General features: G+C 31.6%; 1 protein-coding gene across 1 annotated transcript; it reads left to right on the top strand.

The window, feature by feature from the left end:
- Positions 1 to 801: 801 nt before the first annotated feature.
- Positions 802 to 10,068, top strand: LOC132752903 (uncharacterized). The gene is made up of 2 exons (XM_060743310.1): positions 802 to 905; positions 9,548 to 10,068. The coding sequence occupies exons 1-2, from the start codon at positions 803 to 805 to the stop codon at positions 10,057 to 10,059; spliced, it is 615 nt and encodes a 204-aa protein (XP_060599293.1). The 5' UTR covers position 802; the 3' UTR covers positions 10,060 to 10,068.
- Positions 10,069 to 26,100: the final 16,032 nt, after the last annotated feature.

The raw sequence follows: 26,100 nt of genomic DNA, 5'->3' as shown, positions 1-26,100 counted from the left end.
ACACATATTACAATGTACAGTATCATTAAATTAAATTTAATAAATTCATCTCCAATTAATAAATGGCCGAGTGCTTAACACGTCGGACCAGAAATTTACGAATTACTTGTCGCGTGGGTTCACCCACAAGAGGGCAAGCTGTTGGTTCATAGAGCAAGATTCTTTATACTCATTGCTTAGTATTGGTTGGTTCCGGTAACGGAGTCTACAGTTGACAATTAAAATAAAGTCAATATCACTCAAACGCACAGCCTAATCTAAAGTCAATAATATTCCGTACCAAATTGTACGATGTGGATAAACTGCCCTTGAGAAACGAACCTATACACCGTCACCCAAACAAAAACTGCAAAATTACTATAGTCCTTGCGTTTTACTCGCTTTATCACCTCGTTTCAAAATAACAACACTTTTATCTCTTACCAGGCGCAAACCCGAGTAATTGTTCGATCTATTTCTTCTGTAAATCAATGTTTAATATTTCTGCCATTAAACACATGTTATGCATAGGTATCAGACCACATATACGAGTTATAAAAATAACATCAAATGTACATCATTTTCTAACATAATTTGATGTATTCAGAGAACACATGAAAACGGCAAATAATTCACCGTTTAATTATCCGTTTAATTATTAAACGCGAATAATACAGAGACATAGAAATTATTATATCACTTTGGCAACGTACGACCATGATTTTGATTTTATTTTTCATAAAAAGTGTTTTATGGGTCAAACATCTTGTCCGATATTGATTTATGTGATAAACTTTAAGATAACATTTTACATAACAATGGTATGAATGTATTGAAGACGGAGGATTTAGAGCAAGATGGTTGGAGGATGGTATTTAGAGGGACATCTGACAATGGACATAGTGTTTACTATGCTTGGATTGACGGTACTTTTATCACTAATAGCAATGATTATCTCAACAATCCACGTTTCATTTATTATTTGCATCGCTTACTTTTCTTCGCAAATTTTATTTTCACAAAGATGGTTTCAATTGTGATGTGTCAGCTGTTATCAGTTGTTATGTACTTCACTTCAGTTTTATTATATTTTCATAGTCAATCGGAGTCATGAATTGCAAAACATTGTATTGTGTTGAATATCGTATACTGCTTAAATTTTCGATTGTTTTGCATGATCGCACTCAATCAAAATTGTTTTCATTACTCTTGAGGGATCTCCCTTTTTCAAGAGAGTAAGCGAGGCAAACAAGTAGACAGGACGATTAGAAAGTCAAATGTAATAGCTTGACATAAAACATCTAAAACATTTAAAAAACAAAACAAAAGAAATACTACTCCCCTTCAACAAAACGAATATTTAAAACGTTTTCAGTTTTCGTTTTTGTCTACCAAAATATCATCATATCTGACAAACAAATCTTCCTCCTAAATAATGTCATATCAACCTGAACATCTCTTTCCAGATATCTTCCTGGTGTAAATAAATATCTACGTTTCTTCAATGTCATACCCATGTTAAGCTGCTTTAAAGATGTTGAATACTTAAAATTAAAGTACTGAAATTGATAAAGCTATAATAAAATATAACACAATTAAAAAATGTAAATTGTTTTCAATGCTAGGAATTTAATGATTGATTACATTTTAAGCATTTTTGTTTCATTTTCTTAAACACAATAAGTTTCGCAAATATGCATTTATGGATTCAGTTTTGTTTACTATCAACATTGTTAATTGAATAGTCAAAATGTATAACGAATAAAAAAGGCATTTGACACACCGCTGTAATTGTATATTTTCCAATAATGTTATTTATTAAAGCTGTTCCATTTTTAGTATGTATGTTTACTAAATTGATATCCTTATTTACCAACATTACATTTATATCATGTTAAAATTGAACAGTATACGTGTATAGAGTGTTATTTATGTTTCGTCATTTTCAGGAAAGAATTCAAACACAGACAAACCAGTTTCCATGAAACGTTCTTATGGTTTACACTTTCGGGATAACATCTTAGACAACTGGTCAAACCTTGGTATAAAGCTGGTTAAATTTGCGTTCTATGATACTGACAAAAAAGGTAGCATACGTGATCTTCAACGGGGTGGACAGCAACATACACAACTGGTTTGATAGGAAACGTGTGATTGATTCAAGCTGGGCAGACCTGACGTCAAAAAGTGTCTTCAACTATTTCTCTATTGCAGGTCACTTCATCAACACGCTACATGATCGTCGTTTCTACATCAACAGAAATTATGGTGGGTGTACAAATGACCGTGGTCACCTAATAGTTATTAATTCTGTTGCTGCCAACCCCCGATGTTTGTTCGATGACCAGCCATCCTATCCAGCGTTTATATATTCAAAATATAATTCAGTCGACTTCTTCCAGAGGAGAATGTTTGGTACTGCAGATTTCATGGTGGTTTCGATAAAGACAAGCGTTGGCTGAACGTTAACACCAGTGTCACAATACCGTAATTTGTTCAAACACACAAAATAACTTATAAGAACACAAACCATTTGCAACTGTTATTGCAATGACATTTCCGTTTCCGTTTTTTTACTGTTAAACTTATTGCTATGCTACGTGTATGCAACGTCTCTTTTTCTGATGACATTTTTTAGCGTACAGAGGTTTGTAGGAACACCAATGGTTCAGTTCATAAAGTCTTCTATGAAATGATCATCAATAAATCTTTAACAACTATTTCACAGAAATGATCACCATATTGAGACAACCTGTCGCGCGCAACATTTGGACGACCGGATCGTTACCTTGAAGTTCCTTGCTGTGACCTTCGAAATCGTGTCCGGCCCATAACATCGTTTTTGTTTGAAGTCGGATTTTACATTTATTTCAAAGAAATGCTCACCATATTGAGACGACGTGTTGCGCGAATTATTTGGGTCGCTATGTTGAAAGTCTTTGAAGTATCTTTATAAATAATGAGTTTTTTGGAACTTACAATATTAATTAATATTCATTTGAGCATCATATATATGATATATAAAAATAAGTTACAAGATCTTTAAACTACTTCCATGTGTTTTTTTTGTTTGTATTTTGTTTGTTTTTTTGTTTGTTATTTATAAAAGGAGCTTTTACCGAGGTAGAAAAGCCTGTAAACATATTTTATTTAATTCTAACATAATCTTGTGAAACACTTACTTTGAAAGATCTGTGAAATACATTAAAATAAAAATTCGATTTATTTGTGCGTTTCCTTCCCCGATATGAGTGCAAAGCGATTCAAAACCTCTCATTTTAAGGGTCATTTTGCATTATAAGAATATTATTCTGAAAATAAATAGAGTTAGGGAATGATCCGAACAATTGTACACACGTTATTGGTACAGGCCTTTATCAGATGATACAAAATTCTCTGAATAAAATGCAGTTAGGACTCTCAACATTAAAAACAGCAGTCCCTTTAAGAAAATAACTAATTTTACCATTTTTGAAACAAAAAAAAATATATAAAACAACTCACCAAGCACTTTACATCACAAATATTTAAATATTTCCTTTTCCAACTCGTGATTGGTTTTGAAGATATTGTTTAGTTTTATGACCTTAATTTCTAATCTCATTTATTTGTATGACTCCTTGACTGACGTGATCAGGCGATTTATCTATTCAATGTGATAACGTTGTACATGTAAACGTTCATATACAAACATACTGATAAAGCAACTTAAATAATGATCGTTTTCAAATACATGACATTTATGTTTTACATTTATTTAACAAATCAATTAAAACCTACGAAAAGTAAATACATTTTCCTGTTTTTTAGGAATGACTTGTAACTCATTCAGCCTTCTAGTAGAATATATACATGTATATAGATATATACATGTATATAGATAAGGAACGAAGGTGAGCTTGAACAGAAATGAATACACATAACTTACCTGTAACGTTGACAGTGTCTTCTTCTCCATATCGATACTTTTATAATAGTACGTCATTTGTAAAAATAGAACAAGCGTGCCGCATACGCTTACGAATTCTCACTCAGAACATGTCGGCTATTATAATAATTCACAAGGTAAGCTTTTAAAAAAGATAGTTGCAACTCGATTTGCCATTTCTGTTTCCTGCAGTGTGTTTAAATGCGAAATTGACAACTCTCTCAGCTTAACAACAACCTGGATAATGATGCAATTAACAAGAAGGAATAATGTTCCATTTATAACAAAGGGGGCAATTGGCCCCAGTCAGTCACCTGAGGACTAGATATATTAAGATGTATCCACATAGAAAGAATGAAGTCACTATGTATATCAAGGGTTAATCGTAGAACAGTTGTAAAATATAGAAAATAAGAATCCCTAAAGAGAGCCCAACACGACAAAATTGAAAATGTTGCAGGCTCGGTTTGATTGAGCCTGTTCATAGACGGTATGTCAAGTGCAAACTACCGTTCACGCCACCAAGCACCGGCTTAAGTAAAATTCAACATGTAACATGAACTGGTACAATTTGTAATTTTGAAATATCCGCAAATGTGTATGTCCTTCTTTACTTCATATATTTAGATACTGCAGTTTAAGCGGTCAACCCTCGATATGCACTTTCACTTTTATTTATGACCTGTTGATTTTTACATAACCGGTACCAGTGATTTTGACCTATTGACCTGAAAATGTGTGTGATTGGTAGAAGTCATCAAGGTGTCTCGACATATGAAGTTTAATTGTTTTAGGTTAATTAGTATTGGAATGAGTGAAAATAAAGTCCTACACAAGTCTATATAAATCAAGTTCCCCCTTGGGTTGGACGAATGATGACTCATTGGTCATGATTCACATATGTTTTTGTTAGTTCACAAGGCAATGCTATATATCCAATATTCAGGCTTCAGGCATCGATATTTCATACAATAAGACTTAGACATATTTTACCTATGAGGTTAGTATAAATCGTGACCCCTTGGGGCGTGGAACATTTTGCCCCAAGGGACAAGATTTAGATACATGTACATTTTGTGATGGTCTACAGGGCAATACCACATGCCAAATATTTCAGCTTAAGGCATTTTACTTTGAGAAAATAAGGCTTAAATGTGTGCTTTTACCATATAAGTACAGTTGTCCCATTAACCTACATATTCAACAGACCGAAACCATTTAATTAATTTTGAAAAGGGTCCATCGAAGAATTATTGTTGTTAGAGTAGTTGTGTTTAAAGAAAATAAGACAACATTGTACAAATAATTGTACCAAGAAAGATCTTAAATCACCAAAACAAGTTTGAAATTGGTACATGAAAATAAACCAAAACCACCTTAATATTAAGTATTCTGTGCTTAAACTTGAACTCAACGTGTATATAAATAATGCTACATAAGTGTACAATCCTTTGAATACTTAAAGATATCATATCTCTTTGATAGTTAACATATATTTATATCTATGTAAATATTTAGTTGTCTAAACCCAAATTAAATTTCAACCTGTATTTCATTTGTTTCAGCCGTGTTCTGAAAACTATACGAATCATTTGACGCCTAAAGAACGCATGTGGAAACTATTTCTTTGCAAAATCAAAGAAGAAAAGAAGAAAGAAGCGATGTTAAAATATAGTGGACTAAACCCAAATTTAAACTCAATCCGTATTTGAAGATTATACATTTGTTCTCGTAAAATAATTTCAATAATCCATTAACTACATGAAAAGTAATAAAGTGAAAGCAACATGTTTATTTTTTGCTTTATTGAAGTTGAAAATGGGCCATAGCTATGTAGTTATCCATATTTGATCTTGACCTGTATTTTATGAAGTTCAACAAACTACAAAAAAATTCAAAGAACAAGTTGAGTCTTCTAGGGTGTGAACAAAAGGCTTTTACTTTCAAGGTAGTAGAAGTAATTCTAGCCGATTTAAATAACTTTTCAAAGGAAAGATAATGCAAAGGGATTGTCATACCTTAAATGATGAAAACTAGATTAAACTTAGAATAAATTTTAAACTTAGGAATGTCGATTGAATTGTCTGGGCTAATAACCTTAAATGTCAATAAAGCAGCACGACTTCACTAAAGTGATAAATGCTATTGAGAAAAGTACGAGGTAAGATAAATCAGTAATATTTTGAGATACATTGTGGTTTTGTACACGTCATGTAGTATCAAACAAATTATTGCTTTAAAAGCATCAGTCAATTTTTCCGATGACAAACGAAACCGCTTTCCATCAAAAGCCAAAAACATTTTATTTATAAAAAGGGGATAACAAATTTGTCTTCGTTGTTGGAAGAAAAATTGAAAGAGAGATAAACATAAACTTTAATTAGGAAGGCTGTTTTCAGTTGTGTGAAAAGAAAATTGAAAAGAAACAAAACAACAACAACAACAAAAACAACAACAACAAAAAACGTGATGCTTCTGTTTCGACATGAAAGTCGTTGTTGAGTTGTAATGACACCAACATCACTTGCATATTGTCAAATTTGCCGTTGTAGACGTTCATTAAGTCAGTATAGTTGCCTTGGCAAAATAAGTTTGCCATGGTAAAAAAACTATTTTCACATGACAAAGTCAAAGTCATGGCAAATGCAAGCTTCGCATGCATTTTTACAAAAACAAGTAAAGATAGAAACAACACACATTAAGTTTTAAACCTGTCAAATAATGTCACAATTTCAGATAGTTTTCAATTTTTTAAGCGACTAAAATAAAGGTTTGAATTTGCCAAAAACTGACATGGAGAAAATAAACCGGCATCTATTTATATTTGTTTGAATAAACGTTTAAAGAAGTTGTACAAGTTTTATCAATATATAAGAAAAGTAGCCATTGACTCAAAGAATTGGTAACTCTTCTTTTAACATATCGCTTTATTACATTCTGCTAATATGACACTTGTTTTATTTCCGAGAATTATTCATTTTTCCTTAAGAATTTTGTTTTGCATGAAAAACATACAAAGTATTTTTAACTAATGTATTCGGGATATAAATAGAATTGTTGCAAAAGTCATTCTTTTACAACGCTAAGTCATTACATTGACAAATAAGCTTTTCTTTATGATAAATAGACAAATGAAAAGGCTTTTGTTATGTAAGCTAATCATTATATAATACAATGAATAAGATAATAATAACAGGACAAAATAGGCGTAACTTTTTTCATCGGGTTATTACGTTTCAAACTATTACTTTACATGGTTTAGATTGGTACAGATATAATAGATTCCTTTCTAGTGTTTGAGCGTAGAAGCAGGCAAATTCAGCAGGTACTATACCGACATTTGTTATAGAAGCGTACATTTACTACACATTCCAAAAATGGTGTCTTTATGGATTTGACGGCTTTTCTCACATTGGGCTATACTAGTATCGAATTTGTTCAATCACATCCATTGGAGACATCAGCTGTCAGGTAAAGAATTTTCTTAACAATTTCCAAGTTACTCATTTGTTTGTTCGCGCTATTGCTTATTTCAAATTATTGACATATTATTTTATTTATTAATCTAATTCTTTCTTATTGTCACTATTTCTTCCGAAAGTAACGTAATATTATGTTATATACGTGTAAATACATGTATATTGAAAAGAAAAGATATATAACACATACAGTAACAGAGTCGCATACACTAACTTAAAGTTATCCTTATAAAGTTTTGCATTGTTTTTAACGCTTATGAACCCTAATCGAGTTAAATAAACTTGTCCTATTTTCTCAAAAAAATGTATGGTTCCTATGTTAGGTTTTTTGTGTGTTTATACATGAATTTTACAGAATGTTATATAGCATTTGTAGTGAAAAGTATCTTACCCAGATCAAAACTGTCTCGGTAAAATATTTGTCAATACTATGTCGTTCACATAACAGTCATTAAAGCAGAAAAGTAAATTGATGTTCCTGTATTCATTTCATGTGCATACCATATCTTTAAAAGTCAATTAATTCAATTAAAGATATAACATAGTTTTAGAATCGTAACATCAGAAATAAAGTTTTATATTGAATCATATAAAAACCCTTTACTGCCCTTGTCATATAATGTGAATTCGAAAGAAAATAAAAAGAAAAGCTTTAATGTATCTATTTTTTTTATTTTATTTTATAAACAACATTTCTTGCCGAAGAATAAAAGCAATTTTCTTGTTTGTACAGATATGAAAAGTGAGATAAATAGGGTTTAAATGAATTTTATTTCAAAATAATCATATTAAAAGTAAGTTTAGAAAAACTCGGCGAAATGATATCAACTATATTTCATAACATATTTTAATAACTTCAAAGAACACCAAAAAAAAAACGGAAAAACATCAGTTAAACTTTCTTTTTAATGTATTAAACGTTAATAATATAAAGATATTATCACATTATGTTGGAAGCGAGCGACCATGAATATGATTTTTCTTTTATCATAACAAGTGCTACATCGTTCGGATATCTCCGATATTGACATATATAATAAAACTTTACATATTTACCCTTACATAACAGTGGTATGAATGTACTGAAGACGGAGGATTTAGAGCAAGATGGTTGGAGGATGGTATTTAGAGGGACATCTGGTAATGGTCATAGTGTTTACATGCTTGGATGGACGGTATTTTATACATACAAACAATCTTTACAATAAACCTTCTAATTTATCATTTGTTTCGTTTACTTTTCTTCGAAAAGTTCATTTTCACAAAGTTCATTTTCAAATGTGGTGTGTCAGCTGTAATCCGTTGTTCTGTACTTCACTTCAGTTTTATAATATTGTTCTAGTCAATAGGCGTCATGGTTTGCAAGAATGTGTTGAAAATCGTATACTTAAGCTGATAAATTGTCTCTCATAATCGCACTCAATCACAATTGTTTTCATTACTCTTGAGGGATCTTCCTTTTACAAGAGTCTAAGGATTGCAAACAAATAGACAAAACTATTAAGAACTCAAACAAAATAGCTTGAAATAAAACAAGGTAAAAAACAAAAATACTACTCCCTTTCAACAATAAGAATATTTAACACCTTTTCAGTTTTCTGGGTATGTCTAACCTAAATATTTCCATATCTGATTGAACATATCTTCCTCCTAAACATTGTCATATCAATCTGACATCTCTTTCACGATATCTACCTGGTCACGTTTCTTCCTTCTCTACATAAAGGTAACGTCATACCTATATCAAAATTAAAAGATTAAACTATCATAAGCTAGTTAAGAAAACCGCTGAATACTTAATTGAAATAAATAAATTTGTAACAAAACGTAACAACAATTTAATGTTTTAAATTGTTTTTAATGCTAGGAATTTACAATTTGAGCAAATTTAGCACATTCAGTTTCACAAATGTGCATTGATGGATTTATTTTGATTCGTGAACACTGTAAATTGAATGGTCAAAATGTATAATGAATAAAAAAGCAGAAGTCGCCGCGCTATAATTATATGTTTTTCTAATATTGTTATTTAATATAGCAGCTTAATTTCCTTTATGTCTTTTTTGTATGTTTAATTAATTAATCTCCTTATTTGCCAATCTTTCATTTATCATGTTAAAATTAAACAAGTGAGCGTTATTTTATGCTTCGTCATTTTCAGGAAAGAATTCAAATCCAGACAAACCAGTTTCTATGAAACGTTCTCATGGTTTACACTATCGGGATAACGTCTTAGACAACTGGTCAAACCTTGATATCAAGCTGGTTAAATTTGCATTCTATGATTCTGACAAAGAAGTTGCATACGTGATCTTCAACGGGGAAGATAGCGATTTAAACAACTGGTTTGATAAGAGCCGAGTTATTGACTCGAGTTGGCCAGACTTAACTTCCACAAGTACATTCAACTATTTCTCAATTAAAGGACATATCTTAAACTATCTACATGATCGTCGTTTCTACATCAACAGAAGTAATGGCGGATGTGCAAATGACCTTGGTCACCTTGCAATTATAAATTCAGCTGTATCTAAACCTGAATGTTTGTTTGACAGCCAGCCATCCTATCCAGCGTTTATATATTCAAAATATAATTCGGTCGACTTCATCCAGAGGAGAATGTTTGGTACTGCAGATTTCATGGTGGTTTCTATAAAGACAATCGTTGGCTAACTGTAAACACCACAGCATATATTTCAAACTCAGTTACGATCCGGTATATAAGATTAGGTTCATCCTCGTAGCGAGACAGAAATTTGATCCAGAATCCAAAAAAAGAGCATACAGTGGAAGCACCCTGGCTCACTACCTCCAAAGAAATTCAAAAGGGTGCCATCAGCAGGAAGGATGATGGCTTCAATGTTTTGGGATAGTCAGAGGATAATCATGATTGACTTTCATGAGCAAGGTCGTACCATAAACGGAACATACAATGCAGACGTACTATGCAGACAAATTGAGACGTCTGCGTCAGGAAATCGCGCGTTAAAGGGGGGGGGGTGGCAAACTGACTCAAGGCGTTCTGCTCATGCACTAAAATGCGCCAGCTCCCACATTTCAAATTGTGATGGCTGCTGCAACTGACGGCGACCTTAAAATTCTTCCCCTTCGCCCATATTCTCCGGATTTGGCCCCTCTGACTTCTACCTGTTTCCGAAACTGAAAACCAAGCTTCGTGGTAGACGTTATGGAAGCACTGAAGGTGTCATAGAGGCGGTCAATGAGTTCTTTGAGGAACAAGTCGGGGAACATGTGTGCAAAGTTCATTGACGTAGAGGGCGATATTATTGAAAAGTAAGAACATAAGTTGAGTTTTACTACTACCAGAAGTATATCGGGTCAAAATTTTTTTATCAATCCTTGTACAATCTTTAAAACACTGGACTCGAACTCGGGCACCTTGGAGACTGTTCCTTGGCTCTACTGACTTATTCATCTTCTCCCTTTAATTGTAAACAGTTCTGAATCGTGACATATATTCATCTATTACAAAATAAACAAAGACCGCATTAAATAGGGGAAATTCCTTCCTGACATTACTTTAAAAAGTATATTTCTTTTAAATAAAGGTAGTAATATTTTATTATTCATTAGCTGTTGGCTTGTTATATGAGACGGTTTCCTGTATAACCGTCTCGGCCAATGTATTCAGTCACGTTTCTGCTTGCAGCTTAATGTCACGGGGTGAGGAAAATGTGCATCTTGACCAGGATTTGAATACTGTTCCGCGGCAATACCGACTGAGCTATCCGGCCACTTACACATCTTGTTCCTTAAATAGTGAACGGTTCTGACACTTTTTACAAACAAAAACGAAATTGTCACATGATTAAAATTGCGTGAAATCAAGAGAAATAACTTAAACAATCTACAATATATTAAGTTATCTGAATTATTGACCCTGATACATACACAAAACATGAACGAATAAGAATTACGTGATCGTTTTATATTTATTTATTTATCAGAAATATGAAAGTATTTTGCAAAGGATATAATAATCTTAAGTTAAAAGTTTATCGTGGTGTTTCCAAACTTAATGATGATTAAATTACTACTATGACGTCATCCCTTTGTTCTGATGTACTGTACTTTTAATACAGTACGTCAGGTCGTCCAATATTAATGTGGAAGTCCAATATTAATCGTGTTACACATACATATTAGACAGCGTGCCGTGTAGTGAAAGAAGCTTGTATTACCACAGGACTTTGGAATTGCATCCTAACAAAAAGATAAGTACAGTCAATATTGTATTTAGAGACCACTTAAGGGACTGCCAAAAAGTGGTATTTTAATAAAGTGGTTTCCAATAGAATTCCGGAAAATTTGAGTCATCAATATGTCTTTGTTTTTGAATTTTGGCAGAAATTTAGGTAAAAATGTGATTTACGGTCATAATACTTTCAAGCAGGACATTGTGACCATGAAACAAAGCATATTGTCTTATATTGTTAATATGCCCATGCACATCTCCTGCAGAGCATACCTTCAAATCATCAGCCAGAGCTCCAGATATTTTTTTATTATTTTAGCAATTACTTTTTTCCACTACCAAATTTCAGATTCAGTTAGTTTTTTAGAGATCTAGTATTTTTGTTTTGCTTACTTGTCGAAAGGTCATATTAAATGGGTAGATTTTTTTATAAAGCATCATATGAGCACCTACAACACCGACAAGGAAGAGCTCAGAGTAACTGAACAGTGAAGTAACCTCTCAGTAATGTGTTGTTCACTACGTTTTACGTTTTGTTTCGATTAGAAACGATGCCATTTGCTATTTACTCAGAATTCCACGTACGATTTTCTCATTCGATTTCTCCGGTCTATTTAACTGTCTGTCATTTTTTCGCTCGTTCCGAGGTCATTTTCGATTTTTTACAGGAAGGGAGTTCACTCTTAGCACATGACAAATGCGGTGTTGTAGTTGTTTATTGCTCTGACAAAATATGGCTAAGTAAATATTACGTTCTGGAAAATGCTTGTTTCGTTTTCAGCGATTTTATCCGATTTTGAAACGACTTAAATTGTAAATTTATTCGTTTTTGAACGACGATTGTTTGTCACGGCCGTTTAATTGATACTTAAACACTGAATTTTGTATATTTGGGCAACATTTAGTGGATGCAGGCCGCGATATATAGCCGTCGTTTAATAGAATGATCTTACATAGTAAAAATCATCGGGCGGGATTTGTAGAGGATGCCTAATAAAAAAAGTCGCTTAATAAAGGTGGACGCAAGTATGATGCCGACTGTATCACATTACCTCTTATATCAAAAGTAAATACGATGAATGCAACGCCTTTCCGCGTTCATTACGCATTTTACAGAATCTTATGATTAGACCAATAATTGTTTATAAATTAGTAAGTCTGCGCGATACAGAAACCCATGTATCATTTCTAATGATCATCTGAAAACAACATTTCACATCCGTAATAGGTATATAGGAAAAAATAAAATCTCAACTGAGAATCTATAAAAATATCATTTTGACACTAAGAAGTCGGTATGTAATCCTCCATAACAGATATTGTCTCGATCATTTATTCAAAATATCAGAGACTTATCACAAATTTGAAAACTTATTTATCCTCAGTTTTGTAAAAAAAATCCCAAATGTTAATTTATATATTTTAACTCAACTTAAATCAAATAGTTATATTGGCATAAAACAAATAACAAAATTTTAGCCGATTCCGCGATAATAGAAAGACATGCATTTTATATAATTTACAGAAGAGTACTTTAAAGACGAATACTTTTATATATAATATAGTAGTTTTTCCTATTCCATCGCATCGTCTGGTATGTACACTTCCCCCTTAATGAAAAGTTTTTTCCAATGAATATTACGTTTTTATGTTAATGCCTGGCGAGTTCCATAACTGGATACAGTGGTTTTCGTGCCTCCATGGCACTTCAATGTAGTTGGGCTCAAACGCCCTTTTTTGTTGATTTCATAGAGTCGGCGATATCCCTTTCAAAAGACAATTTCCGGACAGCTTCGCGCTCCTCTAAGTAATGAAATCTGACCACCACAGGTCTGTGTTTCGAACCTTTTTTTCTGCCCAATTCTATATGCGTTGTCGAACACAAATTCATTGGCGGAAAAGGTTTTCAATATATTTTTGCAGAAGTCTTTTGCTAGCTGCTTACGGTTTTCTTCGGTGCCCTCCTCTGGTATTTCGCAGAATAATAAATTGTTACGAATTTATCGCGATTCTAGGTCCACTAACTCTTCCTCTAATTTCTCCGTTTTTACAAATAACTTATCCGAGTTTTTGTCTAAACCTTGAATAGATTTGTGCTTTTATTCAAATCGTCTTTTGTTCTTTTCATATCTAATTGCGACTTATCCGATTCTGACGACATAAAATCACATAATTTCGACTGAGAAAATCGGAATTTTGAGTTTGTAAGTCGATATTTCGAGTTATTAAATCGTAAGTCGAAATATCGAGATAGTGGGTCAAACTTTTGAGTTATTCAGTCGAAATTTCGAGTCGAAATTTCGAGTTATGTAACTCGAAATCTCAAATTAGCAAGTCGAAATAAAAAACACACACACATGGCACTTATACTTTTCCGTACTATCGAGATAAACAAAATGTAAAATAAATCAGTAATAGTTCGGATTATACAATTTTGGTTTTGTACATTTAGTAGCATACAAATGTATTGCTTAAAATGTTTTTAAGTGACTCTATCAGATAACGTACGAAGCAAACAAACACATAAAAATACAGAAACATCCTTATTGCATTAATTTATAAAGAAGATGATAAATCTGACATCCTGGTTGGAAAGAAAGATTGTGAGAAAGGATAACTATATTTAAGCAGGATGTTGTCAGTTTTACGAAAAATTGTGAATTCATTATTTTGAAACATCTGACACTTATCTTTTTAACAAATACTCTGATGGTTGATCTCGTGGAATGGGTAACAAGAATTATCTTTGAAAAGATACTCGGCCGAAGTAAAACTGGCCTTTATTTGCATATGTAATAACCAATCCACAACATAATAAAACATACATAAAAGTTTATTTTAGAACTATCATTTGCATTTTATTTTATGATGGCAACAACTATCCTTTGCATTTTTTTAGAACTACCTTACAATTTTAATTTAGAATAACAAGCACTCTCCTTTACATTTCACGTTAGAATAGCCAATGAAATTACCTGATTTTATTTTGCAATTTTAAAATGAGCAATGAAAATAAATTCGTCTTATATTCAGTAGACGGCTTTCAATACGACAAGTTGTAGTGACATCATCGTCACTTGCATATTTTCAATTTTGCAATTTTGGGCGTTCATTAAATTTTCATGTTATCTATAATATTAGTTCGAAGAAATGTGAAGAGAGGTAATACAAATCGTACATTTATCAATATATAAGGAATTGTAGGCATTGTTTCAATTAATTTGTGGTGACTGTCCTTTTAACATATTGCTGAATAAGATTCTAATGCTTATAAATTTGTTTATAAATATATATAATGGTCCGTGTTTATATTTTCAATAATCGATCGGCGTTCCCTAAGAATTTTGATTTCAAATTGAATGAAAGAAAAGACAAGACTTTTTATGATTATTGCACAGGATAAATTGATTTGTTGCAGAAGTCATACTCTTTTTAGCTATGAGCCATTGCATTGACAATAACATTGTAAGTGAACTAAATGATAAATATACAGTTGAGTAGGTGTTCGTTTCTTAAACCAGCCCCTTTTATGTTATAACGAATCAGATTATGGTAACGAACAAGAGTAACTTACGTCTCCAGTAGGTGGTTACGATTCAAAATATTAGTATTTCATGAGTGATTGATGCGTATCTATTGTTTGAACGTATAAATAAATGTAAAAGCAGTCAAATACAACAGGTGTTATATCGATATTTGTTAAGGAAACGTAGATTTACTACAAATTCAAAAAATGGTGTCTTTGTGGGCTCTGACGGCTTTCCTCGCATTGGCTATACTAGTATCCAATTTGTTCAATCGCATCAATTGAAGACATCAGCTGCCAGGTAAAAGAAACTTTTGTTTGCTTGTTTAGATTTGTTTCTAGCCATATCACGTCTGATGCTTACTTTTAATTAATATATACATATATTGGAAAGACATGAATATGACACATATACGTACAGTAAAGCTGGATGCTCTTTAAACAAATTATCTTTGTACAAACATACTTATTTAACATTTATGATTAAAAATCTGACCCTGCGTTTCTCGGACGAAGTTCGTCTGAGAAGCGTCTTACCTTTTGTAAAATATACAGGAAAGAACTGAATTTAGATAGGCTTTCCATTGGTCATTCTAAAAACGATCTGAAATCACGGGATGTCATTAATTATAATATTTATTAAATTTATAAATGAATATAACGGATCTGGCTGAGAAGTCAAAATACCAAAATAATTTGAAACATTGTTTGATAGTTTATTGTTCGGATATGCTTTACCTGTGTATCGTGCTTCCTCACCTTAAAGATTTTAAATCAGTTAACACTGCTTTTGAAGTTCCTTCATTCTGTAATAAAGAGCTTATTCAACGAGAGAACAAACTGTGATATGACATTTTATAAGTTTTGACTACAACTACGTGATCGAAAATTACGATCTCTTAAACTCGTCCGCATAAAAAGACCAAACACAGAACATTAAATCCCTGAGCTTGTATGTTACTCTTCGTAGATTTAGTTAAGTATTTATAATAGTGTACTATATGATTATTGATGTGTTTCATTGATTTTAATCTCAGGATTCTCATAATTGTTTGTATAAGGAAACACATATTGATGTGTAAATGAATACGAGATTGTAAGGTACAATAACTGAAAGAAGACAGTTACGTTAGAAACATATCATACGGTGTTTCCTAGGTCTAACCATTAAATACTATATCAACTGTTTAAGGTATTATAACAAAATCATTTTAAAAGGATAAAAGTTATTTGGAATCTTTCGGATTTAAAGTCTTCCGTCTTTGCATCGATGTCCAAGGTTAACAGACAAAATGTTTGTAATTTTAAAGATACTCCTTTTTTTTAAAAGTTCGGTGATGTGTTTGATGTCATGCTTATCTGAAATAAATTTTACATTATAAAGAAGTTTTTGTATGACAGCTAGTTTACCATAATCAATCCAATTTTGTAGAATTTATGCAGCAATAAATTTCACTTTAATTTTATATTTTACATATCATTGACTTTAAAATCATATATAAAGCACACCAATGAGTCAATACTCAACTCATGTGCATACATTTTTAATTTTAATTTTATTTTATTATAGAAAATTACTATAAATGGATACATGAAAGTGTTCAATTATGGAAAAAAAAGAAGACTTTGTGATAAATAGTTTTCAAATAATGAGACATTTAAGGCCCCTGTGACCTAGACATTTGAACTAGTAACCCAGGATCAATAGGGGTCATCTAATAGTTATGACCACTGCGAAAAAGACATGGATATACGGAAGTGTACGGAATTCCGTATATCATTAATATACGTGTAAGAATACGGGAAACTTGAAATACGGAGATGTACGGGACCGTATATTATATCAGTCCGTATATGACTAGTATACGAACTCCGTACACTCGTAATATACGGGAACTTTGATGTACGGAGTCCGTATTTTACTAATATACGGAATTTTTATAACAAGTCCGTATATTACTAAAATACGAAATTCCGTATTCGTGCAAATACGGATTCTGTATATAAAAATAGCAAATGAAAATTTACTTCTGAATAGCCTATTTCCTGTAAAGAAATAGTCTGATCATATATTTGTCAGACATTTGACAATTAACACAATGCAAAATTTCCTGGAGTTATTAACGCGTCAATTGCGTACAAATAATATCGTCAGTGCACAGAACGTGTAAGACATCCACCTGTAACATGCAGACGCGGTATTCTAGCTCAATAGCGCTTGGTTTGCTTTTAGCATACACCCGCAGATAAATAGCGAATACTTTGCGATTGACGATTAGATAGTACTTTTTTTGCATTTTGCATCTACGGTGAATCATGTTATTTTGTAATTTCCTTTTCATTAAACATGAGAAAATGATAAAGTTGAAATTGTGATGTTGAAAACATGAATTAATTATAATAAAATCGTGAATCTGTGAAGTTGAAATCGTGAAAGTGACAATAATTGTGAAATCACGAAGATGAAATCGGGATTGTCCACACAGCATTTAAATTTTACGTTATATAAACTTTATATATGTCCTATTAAAAATAGGGTATACATAATATAATACATAATATACTTGCATATGTAAAAAGAACAACAATGATATCTCATTCATTCATTCATTCATTCATTCATTCATTCATTCATTCATTCATTCATTCATTCATTCATTCATTCATTCATTGAATCAATCAACCAATCATTCATTCATTTATTTATTAATTCATACGTTCATTCATTCATTACTCCTTTATTCATATATTTATTATTTATTTATTTATTTATTTATTTATTTATTTATTTATTTATTTATTTATTTATTTATTTATTTATTTATTTATTTATTTATTTATTTATTCAGGAAACAAAGATTTGCGTTTCTGTACACAAGTTTTGAATATAAATCTTATGAAGTTCCGAATTCCCTAATTTTGATTCTTTTCGCGCGGTCTCATTTATGACATAATATTGTGTATTAGCCACGTACTGTATTGCCATAATCGAAGACAATACTGATTAAGCCGGATATTGATCCGGATATTGATCATAAACGCAGCAGGGTATATCGAGTGTCGGTTTTCTCCGATTACGTAAGTTAGCGCAATTGGTGTTGAATGTCTTAACGGTATTTTTTACTGTCAATTTCTAATATAATTCATGTACGAAATAAGAGAATTAAATTGTGATCTCATAACCGAGTCTCTATGTGATTTTGTTCCAGATATTATAAAGACTCTAACCCGACATATTAAATGAAACAGACATAGCTGCTATATTCTTTCCAATGTTTTTCGTGTTGTTGTTATCCTTTTATTTGGCGGAATTCGTCATTTAAACAAGACACAATTAAGATTTATCTTAAAGTAAACTTTGAAGTACCCTGCCGCCAGGTCCATTGATATCTAAGTTAACAAGCTAGAATCAGATGGATGTCACTGGGGTGTATGTACATGTATTGTTGGTAGATGATGTCAAATTATTCGAAAAAGCATTTCTTTAAAAATGCCATCATCATCTTCCGAGTTTCCTCGTCTCCCATCAGCCGTGTTTCTGCATAATTCGGTGTCTTGATCATTGTTCAAACAATTGTTATTGATAATCTCGTCAGTTTAAATCTTGAACTTGATGTATTTTAACAAATAAATGCAATTGTTTAAAAAGATAATTTAATTAAGATTTAAATTTAATGGTACAAAAGTTCTAATTTGATTTATTGTGTAATTTGTCCTTATAATTCATTGATGATATGAATGATTTTATGTTTACTTTTTTATATATTGTGCAGTACAAATTAATGTAAATGAATATTTTCAGAGAATCGCTTTTCAAAGCTTATCAAGGAAATAAAAGTGAAAGGCGCATACTTGTTTAGAATTATTTGAAGTATAACCTAAGTTCCCGAACACTGGGCATGTAAAAAAGATAGTAGTAATCAGTCTGGTCTATAAACCTTAGGGGGGCTTTTGTTTGATGGACTGGGGGCGGTCTTTTGTCCTACCTGTTTTTTTTTGTTATGGGGAAGGGGGGCTTTTGTCCTATGTGTAAATTTAATGGGGGGGGGGGCTTTTGTTTTACCCCCTTCTTGTTGTTGTAACAAAAAATTGTGTAATTTATTAATATTTCTTAGTTCTTCTAAAACGTCTTTTATTATTGTCATAAATATTATTATTATTATTATTATTATTATTATTATTATTATTATTATTATTATTATTATTATTATTATTATTATTATTATTATCATTATTATCATCATCATCATAAGTATTATTATTGTTATTATTATTTTATTATTATCATCATCATCATCATCATCATCATCATAAGTATTATTATTGTTATTATTATTTATTATAAATATTATTATTATTATTATTATCAAAAAAAAAATAAATAACCGATTGAGCATTAGAATCAAAGTTTTACCTATGAAAAAGTATCAATGGTTATGCTATACATGTATGCAAAAGTATCGTTTATGGATACATGATATTTCCAATTTGATATTGCATTATTTTGGATCGAATAAAGGTCTTATTATGCTGGTTTCTTCCGCATTATCACTGATCTAAATATAAATTCGTTGCATTATTAATGCTAAATGCTTTATTACACAAACGGTATCTAGGCATATCACGCGTTTTCAAAACAGCCAATTAGTTTAAAGCGTTGGTTTTGTATCACGTGAATCCTATCAACCAATCAGAAATAGCGCGGGCGAAATGAAAAAAGAAAAAACGGGATTGGAAATGGAAGTTAATAAAATTCAGAATATTGCAAAACAAGGTAGGTTAAAAGTTATTTTTTATCGTTGCAATATCAATATGCGATCAATAGAATAGTTGCATTTTGTGAACAACAGCTTATTTCAGGGTTAAACTGATTTGTTTTTAGAAAACTTTAACACTGTTTAATCTGTTTCGCTAGCCAATATGGCCGCCGGGTTAGATAATTAAAGCAGGGATATATCCCTAAATTTAGACTGGGAGGATACGAGTTTGATTTTGATTTTTCTAAACTGTATCTTGTTTAATTAATAATTTTGTATGAAAAGTGCAAAAACAAAAAAATGAAAAGGGCATTTGATAAATGCGTGAATCATAACTTCCCTTCAGGGTAAAAAAAGACACCGAGTTAAAATTACGACATTTAAACATCGAAGATGTCAAGGTATTACAGCCCCTGAACATGGTAGTACAAAGGGATTAATCAGTGTGTGTGACACGACCTATGTATGCTTGATTGGTCAACTAATTGGACTTTATAATCTTGAGCGATCTCTATTATCACTTAAAAATCAGGGGTGCGAATCAATGTGCAATCAAGCTGAAAAGAGACACTCAAATTCTATTTATTTTAATAGTAATTTATGAAATTGATAGCCGAAAAATAGGTTATTTTTTATCTATTCAATATAATAAAAAAAAATATCAGATTAACATATTATAAAAAGAAATTGCTTAGTACTTCTAAAAAATAGGTTTATAAATTTTTAGATAAAATTGTTTCTCAGTCTTGATAATTTAACGAGCAGAATACTTGTTTTATATCCGCAGTTTTTATTTTTATACAAATCCCCATTATTTGATGCAAACATAAGTCAATTTAAGACTCCGCTCTTTTCAATTTTATTCACTTTTTTAAGTTTCTGTACACATGTTATATATTTCTTATTTATATTAACCTATTCTTAAATGAATACAAATCTTAGCAAACAAATATTTCTTTGTTATTTAAATCATTATACATTTAAATGAATAAATAAAATGAAAATATTTGTCAAAATTTTTTATTTATATTAATACAAAGAATGACAGAAACATATCTGTATGATTGCATGTAATATGGCCGACAGGTGTTAAGTTTAACAGTTAACTGTTAATTCACTTACCCTTGGTGTCAAAAGATATGAGCCGCTCGTCACGACAAAATCAACATAATGGGTTTGCGACCAGCATGGATCCAGACCAGCCTGCGCATCCGCGCAGTCTGATCAGAAATCCATGCTGTTCACATTGATACGAAGATTAGATCAGGAACCTGTTGTCGGTGTAAAGTTTTTAAAAAACTCGTAATATATAACATATCGCAACGAACCAGAAGTTTTAAAACGGATTTGTTTGTATTGTTTTTAGCATTAATGGTAATTAGCAAGATCGAGTTTACTCGCAATTCAGGACAGACAACTCTTGGTTTTCATTCGATATTTTTGGTTATTTATCTACGTTATTCAGGATTACCCAGATTTATAATTGTATATACATGAACTGAGTTTTCAACATTTACATTGGATTTTTTATTGGACAAATTAAAATTTAATTATTTGTTTCTTACTATAATTAAAACTCTTTGTTTAGTTTTTAAGATAAACATTACGCATAAGGTGATATTGCATTGGTTAGTCACAAACACGCGCCTGTTTGAGGAAACAGTTATTTAATATTTCGTTATACATAAATATGACTTATATTTCACATAAAGCAATATGGTAACACACGCACGCACGCACGAACACACAAACATACATAACTGCACATGCACATGAAAGTGAACACGTTCCTACAGTATTTAACACTTTTCACACATGTGATCACTTAATATGAAATATTTTCAATGTGCTCTTTATCATTTTATGCTGAAGTTATATTATGATTTTTTCAGGACAGTGTACAGCGTGTTTAAATCTTCTAGAAATGCAGCTGTGCCCTCTTTACAGCAAATATAGATGAAGCAAAGTATTGGTAGCAAGTTATATAGATGTAAGTTCACGTATATATATGTTGTGTTTTGTGAATAAAATAAGACAATTACACGGATGTACTGTCTGTAAAGAAGAGTTACCCAGACTCATATATGCCCATCTGTATTGACATCATGTGTTTTATATTCTTTCTCAAGGCAAAGTCAAATTTCCTTAATTACACGCATTTATTTTGAATTGAATAAATGTGGTTAGTTATAAATACATTGGTTTTTAGAATCAATTCTTAGGCGGAATGATGTCACACTTCATAAAATGACGTCAATTAAGGCATATATGATAGAAGCCTTTTGCCGCGCATTTGATAATGTTAAAATATACTTGCTTTTAATATGCAAAAAGTCAAATATATAAATATAAGAATTAACTCGAACACACACAATGGTTTGATATAGATGCACTGTGCATGCGACTTTATTTTATTAAAATTAGTTTTCTTTTCTTAAACATGTTACTGTATCAAAAAAATATGAGCCGTGTCATGAAAAAAACCAACATAATGGGTTTGCGACCAGCATGTATCCAGACCAGCCTGCGAATCCGCGCAGTCTGATCAGGATCCATGCTGTTCGCTTACCAAGTCTATTACAAGTAATGAAACGATAGCGAACAGCATGGATCCTGATCAGACTGCGCGGATGCGCAGGCTGGTCTGGATCCATGCTGGTCGCAAACCCATTATGTTGGTTTTGTCGTGACACGGCTCATATTATGTATTTCTTTACAGTTTAATCACTTTTATATATGTTAATGATAGTTTTTTTTAGTTACTACGTGCGTAAGCGATAAGTACGCCGCTTTTGATAATGTGAGAGTGACGTTACATTTTCTTTTGTACATGTACACTAAAGTTAACAACATTAGTCTGAGAAGGTTAAAACAGGGTTTTCAAAGCGAATATAATGTAAGATAAGAAACAGAATTTGAAATGTCTTGATGGCAAAGTAAGTAAAGTCATTAGAACTTCATACATATTAAATTTTATCACAAGTTCGGGCCTCACAAGTTGTCTTACTTTTTTGCGTTTGTCTTTCAATATATTTTTTTTTAATTTTACATTAGAAAAATGAATTGGGATAGAAAGGCAGTTTTATTATGATATTTAATAATTTAGATATACATGCACGGATGATAGTGATTTTTAACCTGTATAGTATGTAGTAGTCATAGTACTTTTGCAGTGCAATAGTATTTCGTGCAAACTTAACTATAGTTGAAACAGTCTGTGTACCGTATCATGCATTCTGTATAAGTTTGCAACCAACTTTGCTAAATAGGGCTAAATATAGCTACATTTAAAACAAAATGAGAAGTTAATAGAAAATATCACAGCATTTATAATCTTTACAATAAATGATACAAAAACTTTCTTACCTGATTGATAATTATAAAGCAATATTTTTGGGAAAAAGGTGCAATCCGAGCCTAGCTGTCTTGCATTGATATTTACCACAACCTTACCTACTGCATTACGCCTGAGAGTTGGTAAATTTGTTTGATAATTTAATTTATATAGCTAGGCTGTTTGAAGATAATAAAACACAATATGATAGCTGTTTTACACCTGGATAGTGGACTTGACCACCTCGTCACTTAATTATTATACTAAACGCACAGTACTTGTGCGCACGTAAAACATATTGCGTTGATACGTAAATGTTTCACGTGCGCACGTAATAGTCGAATTCGCATGTATTATCTAAAATATTTCCTATGTTATTTTAATGTTATTGTTCACAAATGATACGTATATTTTATCATCTGAATTTGATTTCATACTATCAGATTAATGCTATAGGCAAGGAGGATATTTTGATTTATATTTGTGAAGATTAATCACTTTATTTTTAGAGATAGCACACTGTTAGTTAAACAGTCTTAATAATAAAAAAAATATTTTAATCTACACCATTGTATATTGAAGGTATTCAATCGTTGCTGAGATAGTTTTTGAAACAATGAAATTGAAACAAACAATATTCCAAATTTTGTTAAGATTAACGTTTTTATACAAATGAGAAGTATAGCTGGGTATTCCGCCTTTTACTTAACTGGATATCATTGGTGCAAACACGGATTACATATGAGTAGCAAATATCTGTACTTTTTAAGCCTTTTTTCAAACGAATTGACTCCTACTAACGATTGCTAATATACATCGTAAAACGCGATCAAAAGATTATGTCAGCACTTTTCCCAATACAATGTTATTTTGTATTAATATATTTTTTATCAATAAAACACTCTTTACATAGAACAAAGATACCATTATCATTTATATTACAGTGTGAAATAAAATATATTCGTAAAGGTTTTAATAACAAACACATATAACTTATCATCCGTCATAGATTAATACATTTCATTTAAATCCTGTGTAAATGGTTGCTTATAAATGACATCTTTATCCTAAATAATATATAATAATTTTGAAATTTGCGTAAGAAAAAAATGTATATATGTATACGCTTAAAAAATGCCTGTGTATAGTCTTTTTGAAAGATGTGATAACCTATTTCAAGACACTATTTAAACAAGATTTTAAACTCTCTTTTTCAGATACACACATGCCGAAGAAGATTGTAATATCTGGAGATAACATTTCCTACGTCACGAAATAGACACCGTCACACTGGTCTACGTAACATTCCTATAGATGCTTGATATACATGTATTTAAGTGCTTTTTTAAGAACTGTGTTTGAATGACGAATTTCTGTGGAATACGGCGTGAATACGGATTTTTAGTTTTAATGATTATTATTAAAACTTTCTGTAATAATCAATTTGTGCTATGGACTCCATTTTTCCTAAAATAATATGTGAATGTTAACACGAACAAATGATATGAATATCTTTAAAATGTTTTTATAGGTTGTAATACTAGTGGCTCATAAAAAATCATTGTTAAGATAAATAGAAAGAACTTCAAGTTGGCTATAGTTGTTTCTAGATTTAAATAACATGCAATTCATAAAGGTTACGGCTGAAAATATCGAAAAACTGTACATGTATAATTCGATCTCTAAAGAAAAAATATCGCAGTGCGGATTTTCTCCACCGTGATGCGTATTTCATGACTCTGTATCGCAACATAACGGTATATCGCCGTTCCGTTGCAACGCTACATTTAATTTTGTCCCTCTGTAATAAGGCTTGCAACAATATATGACTGTTGTAGCGAAGACATGTTTATTTTGTTTAATATATGTATAACATATTTGAATATATGTTTATGAAATAATAAATATTTAAGAGTGACTCGATTTGGTTTTTACTTTATCATTTGAAATACTCCAATTGTGAAGATAAAGTTCTTAAGCATATGACTTTACAGTTCCCATTCAAAATGTGTAATAAAACATGTTCTATTGTACACGTCTGCATTTCGGTCATGCATACGTGTCACTTATATGTAAATGCATGCTTTTGATATTATCTGTATCTTCTTTTATCAAGAAAATACAGTTCTGTATTCCCTGTGGACAACTAAAAAATGCAATTCCGTATATCCCCTGTATATATTGAAAGTACGATTCCGTATATCCCCTGTATATGTAGAAAATACGATTCCGTATATCGTCTGTATATGTAGAAAATACGATTCCGTATATCATCTGTATATGTGGAAAATACGAGTCCGTATATCCTATGTATCTGTAGAATATACGGTTCCGTATATCCTCTGTATACGTAGAAAATACGGGTCCGTATATCCTCTGTATATGTAGAAAATACGGTCCCGTATATCCTTGGTATATTTATAGTATACTAGGGATAACAACCTTGATATAGTCCGTATACGGGATTAAATTCTCCGTATACTTCAGAAGTACGAACAAATATACGTACATGTATATGGGGCAAATACGGAATTCCGTATATGCCTGATGCATATACGGACTTCCCGTACACCCGGTGTTCCCTATACGGACTCGTATACTTGGTCCGTATATTCGACGAATACATCCCGTACACGCCCGTATATGTCAAAAATACGGGACAGTATATTCCCGTATATCAGTATCTTTTTCGCAGTGGACCAATCAATATTTAGAAATATGAAAACTTTGTGATAAATAGCTTCCAAGATAATGAACGGAAACCACACTATCATTCAAGAACCCTGTGGCCTTGACCTTTGACCTAGTGACCTCAACATCATTAGGGGCCCTCTACTACTTACTACTCTACTAATCACTATGTCAAATATGACGACTTTGT

Source organism: Ruditapes philippinarum, unplaced genomic scaffold, assembly GCF_026571515.1.
Source record: "Ruditapes philippinarum isolate M1 unplaced genomic scaffold, ASM2657151v2 ctg421_1_1_1_1, whole genome shotgun sequence".
Classification (NCBI taxonomy): domain Eukaryota; kingdom Metazoa; phylum Mollusca; class Bivalvia; order Venerida; family Veneridae; genus Ruditapes; species Ruditapes philippinarum.
Note: the sequence above shows the minus strand (reverse complement) of the source record. Positions and strands in the feature narration are given on the sequence as shown.